Source organism: Borostomias antarcticus, assembly GCF_949987555.1.
Source record: "Borostomias antarcticus genome assembly, chromosome: 23".
Taxonomy (NCBI): Eukaryota; Metazoa; Chordata; class Actinopteri; order Stomiiformes; family Stomiidae; genus Borostomias; species Borostomias antarcticus.
Window position 1 is genome coordinate 18,530,510 of NC_140256.1, and position 4,545 is coordinate 18,535,054.

Here is a 4,545-nt window from a genome sequence, read left to right on the forward strand (position 1 = left end):
GGACCACAGGGCACAGGCCTGTACCACTTGCCATAGTACAGTATCACTAAGCTAATAGCGGTTATTTGCACACCTCATAGACTTTGCTATGATTATACGCTTGATTAGTCATAATGTGATTATACTAAATTCTGCAAGCATAGCATATCATGGCCATATACATGACATAGGAATATTTCAATCACAGACATTATAACAGTGAACAGAGGATCTGAGGAGTCCAAATGGTAAGCTATGTGGGTGGAGATGGTGGTGGTGTGTAGGGGGGGAGAGGGCACCGAATAGATAGGTAATTTGGTGGTTCCACAAATTATTTTTCACTTTTGTTGACATCGATATCGAGAGACATCCTTCTCTTAGAAAAGCCCACTTACACATTCAACAACTGACGATATGCATCATGGGCGGAGGCCTGCGTCCTCGGAGTGCCTAGTTATGTTTCAAGACAGCCTTTATTGTTTTAATGCATTTCCATTATGATCTAAGCTGTAGGTGAACTCATAGCAAAGAGAGTCTCAAATGTTCAATGCCGATCCATTTTTTGAGTCATGTTTGAGGTTATTCTCCCAGCCTAATCCATTTGAGCTACTCATTTCGTTCGGAATATCCATAGGCTACTGCGCGTCTCTCTTCTCTTTATCAGCCAACAGGCTGCTTCTACAGTCTGTTCTCCCAGGCGGCGTATCTGGGCGGGGGAGAAGGGGACCGACAGTGACGCTCAGTAGCCATTATTGAATCTACAAATAATTAATTTCGGAAAGGCCCTGGGTTTTCTATAAAAAACGACTTTCGTTTTGGTCCGGGTTTGTAGCTTATTACAGTAGTGCCATCGTCGCCCACATCCTTTTTCCTTTAGCGTATTTGTGGGTGGTCTACATGGATTTATACGGGAAGGTAAGATCATTTCCTTTACATTGGTGGATGTAAGAAGGGATATTTGAAAGAGTCACAGCCAATAATTTTTGGTTGGTGCTAATTGTTAACAGTTCAACATTTTGTTGTTAGGCATATTTATTTGAGAAGGTTGATCAGATAGCTATTAGTGGTGCCACAGAGATATTGTGCTAGGATATCCAATTGTTAGTTGGTTTATAATAATAATAATAATAATAATAATAATAATAATAATAATAATAATAATAACAATAATAAAAATGAAACAATAGTTCGGTATCCCACAGAAAAAGGGAACGTAGCCTAGTTCCCATCGGCTTTAAAATGATTTGCAAGTGCTTAAAGTAATGCATCCGTTATGACATGAGATGCGTTGCATGATGAATAATGTAGTCATGTCGTTTCAATTATTTCGGTCTCCATGGTCCCTATTCACACTGTAAAAAACTACAAACCCCATCTTGTGAACTTTGACGTCGGCAAAAGGTGCTTGCTGTGCCTACGAAAGCACTGTGGTCCCGCTAGGGCGCGTGCCAGTGGGGAACCGTGGACAGCTCTCAGGGCGCGTGCCCGTGGGGAACCGTGGACAGCTCCCAGGGCGCGTGCCCGTGGGGAACCGTGGACAGCTCTCAGGGCGCGTGTCAGTGGGGAACCGTGGACAGCTCCCAGGGCGCATGCGTGCCAGTGGGGAACCGTGGACAGCTCCCAGGGCGCGTGCCAGTGGGGAACCGTGGACAGCTCCCAGGTGCTGAAACTCATTTGGTTGTCGAGGCGCAATCCTAAACGTCGGTGAAGTGTAGACCATTGTTATAAAACAGGGAAAATTAAATATACAAGACGCCTTCAAAGCAGGTTTGTTGAACTGTCTTTTTTTATATTGTTGTTCGACTGTATGTGTTATAATTCCCTTTACAAAAAAAACAAACTTGATTGACCCCATGCTACAGCTTTTATCCTACAACGTATAGCAAAATAATGTACATAGGCCCTATGGTAACTAGGCCATGCATTGCCCTGGAGACCCACATTAATGCACACTTAATCGTGGACGTTCGTTTATTATTGTTCTGTGTAAATGTAGACATGACACGAGACATCTGATAGCTGTGTCCTTGTCTGTCCGGGCGTGAGGCGAGGCGGTCATCATAGATGGGGTAGGGCGAAGTATTCATAAACGGAGAAGAACATATTTTTAGGGCCGTGGCAGCTGTTTGACTTAATTAGGAGGTCGCTGAAGCAGAATGAAAACATTCACTTTGGGTGTGAAACGCAGATGTCTCAGTAGCCTGCTCTCCTATTGCAGTCCTCCGTCGCTTCTGACAGCTATATTGCCGATGATAATATTGGAGGCGATTTAAGCTATAATTTGATTTAGGCTCACGTGCACATAGTTCTGCTGTATGGGTGTGTAAATTGAATTAAATTAAGTAAATTTGATTGATGATCAAAGTTTAGATGATATGATAAAGGATCGGAGATGTGGCCAGAACAGATCATGCCTAGTTGTGCAGGGATTGCAGGGTGAGGCTGTGATTGGCTCTTGGATGTGGGAGGGGATAAGAACACAGACACGCCCACAGGCTCCCCATGGGGTTAGGTGATGTGCTGTTGCCTTCTGTCAGACACATCAGGAGCAGGATCTGTGATTTTCACACATAGAGGCAAGTGTGTGTGTGCGTGTGTGTGTGTGTGCGTGTGTGTGTGATATGGGAGAGGTGTCTACCAGTGTATAAGCAGCTGAGTACCACATGACTCATGCTGTTCTCGGTCATGTCAACACAGGAGTACCATTCACTGTCCGTGACACACCTAACACGCCCCCCCTCCCTCCCTCCAGATGGCTGCTACTCAGGACGTGAAGGGGAAGGAGGGCGGGGACCAGAACTTTGACTACATGTTCAAGCTGCTGATCATCGGCAACAGCAGCGTGGGCAAGACCTCCTTCCTGTTCCGCTACGCCGACGACGCCTTCACCTCCGCCTTCGTCAGCACGGTGGGCATCGACTTCAAGGTCAAGACCGTCTACAAGAACGACAAGAGGATCAAGCTGCAGATCTGGGTATGTCTGGGTTGGTGGGGGGGGGAGATCTGGGTATGTCTGGGTTGGTGGGGGTGGGGAGATCTGGGTATGACTGGGTTGGTGGGGGGGGGGGAGATCTGGGTATGTCTGGGTTGGTGGGGGGGCCGGTCTCCCTACCGTCTCCCCCGAATCCAAAACACCATGCGTGAACATCTCTCTTTTGCGAATGTCTCTTTTTTCTTTAGCTTCGAAAGCTATGGCGATGCAATGCTTTCTCTCTCTCTCTCTCTCTCTCTCTCTCTCTCTCTCTCCCTACTCAACCCGTTCTGCAGTCCCTCTCAGGCCAAACGGCGGTCAAGGACTTGCTGCACACTGTGCACAATCACAAAGGCGCGGAGAAACTCAATATGGCCATATTTCTCATGCCGATCTATTTCTGAGGTCTCTAGAGCCTTGACTTCGGTGCACCGGAAACACATGCATTGTCCTGACGCTACGTATTCAGAGACGTGGGCCGCAGGTGGAAGTCGATTCTGGGGTCGGCTTACTTTCCTCACAACCAGACCTTAGCCAATAGCGGAGGAGATGCACAGGGGCTCAGTCTTATATGCCTATAGGGGCTTGGCTGGTGCCGTAACTGGCCGGTGTAGTCCATTTAGCTAAGTGACATTGTCGACGTACCTTATCATGCCACTCATGCACTTCCTCTCCTTCCCACAGGGATAGAGCAGGTCATCACATTTGAATACGATTAGTGGCCATTTGGAAGAAATTCCATTTGTATTGTTTGCCAAGGACTCTTGGAGGGCTAGCGCTATACTAGGCTCCCGTCCTTCCTGATGCTGTGTGTGTGTATGACAGAGAGAGAGAGAGAGAGAGAGAGAGAGAGATAGGGATAGAGATAGTGTGTGTGTGAGAGAGAGAATGTGTGTGTGTGTGTGTGTGTGTGTGTGTGTGTGTGTGTGTGTGTGTGTGTGTGTGTGTGTGTGTGTGTGTGTGTGTGTGTGTGTGTGTGTGTGTGTGTGTGTGAAAGAGCCAGTCCTAGAAACAGCCAGCTCCCCCTTGCCAATCTCTCAATCTCTCTTAGTGGTCGAGTGACCCCTGTCTGTAAAATCCATATCCAGGTCCTCCTCCTGGCCCGTCCGTCCCTCCGCCCTCCCCCCTCTCCTCATCAATGACCATCTGCTCTGACAGGCTGTGACTGAATTGCTTGAGCTGGGACAGGCATTCATAGCCTACTCAGCTCATTACTCAATCCATACACACTTTCCGATTGAAAAAAAAGTTATACTCACCTTTTGTCGTCTGTTCAAATCTTTTCGGAGTTGAAATCTGTACAACTACTACATATATGGAGGGTCCGTGAGTTAGCATGATTCTAGTTCACACCTTGGCCTGACTGAAGGATTGATGATGATGATGATGAAAGCCTCCTTGTTGGCAGCAGGGTAGTAACCATAGTAACCGTGACCATTATCTTGGCCTTCCTGTGGGAGGCTTCACACACACACACACACACACACACACACACACACACACACACACACACACACACATGGCAACTCTTTATCCAGAGTTTGTTTTGTGTTTGTGAAGGCGTATTGAGAGTCTGGTACAGTGAAACACTTCCT

At 47.1% G+C, this 4,545-nt stretch overlaps 1 protein-coding gene across 1 annotated transcript in view; it reads left to right on the forward strand.

The window, feature by feature from the left end:
• Positions 1-876: 876 nt before the first annotated feature.
• rab3c (RAB3C, member RAS oncogene family) overlaps positions 877-4,545 on the forward strand; it is a gene marked incomplete at both ends in the record, with an annotated part of 18,839 nt that continues 15,170 nt past the window's right edge. Inside the window, 2 exons of the mRNA XM_084457578.1 lie at positions 877-894; positions 2,732-2,953. Coding sequence (XP_084313704.1) covers positions 877-894; positions 2,732-2,953 — 240 coding nt within the window. The remainder of the gene's footprint in view (positions 895-2,731; positions 2,954-4,545) is intronic.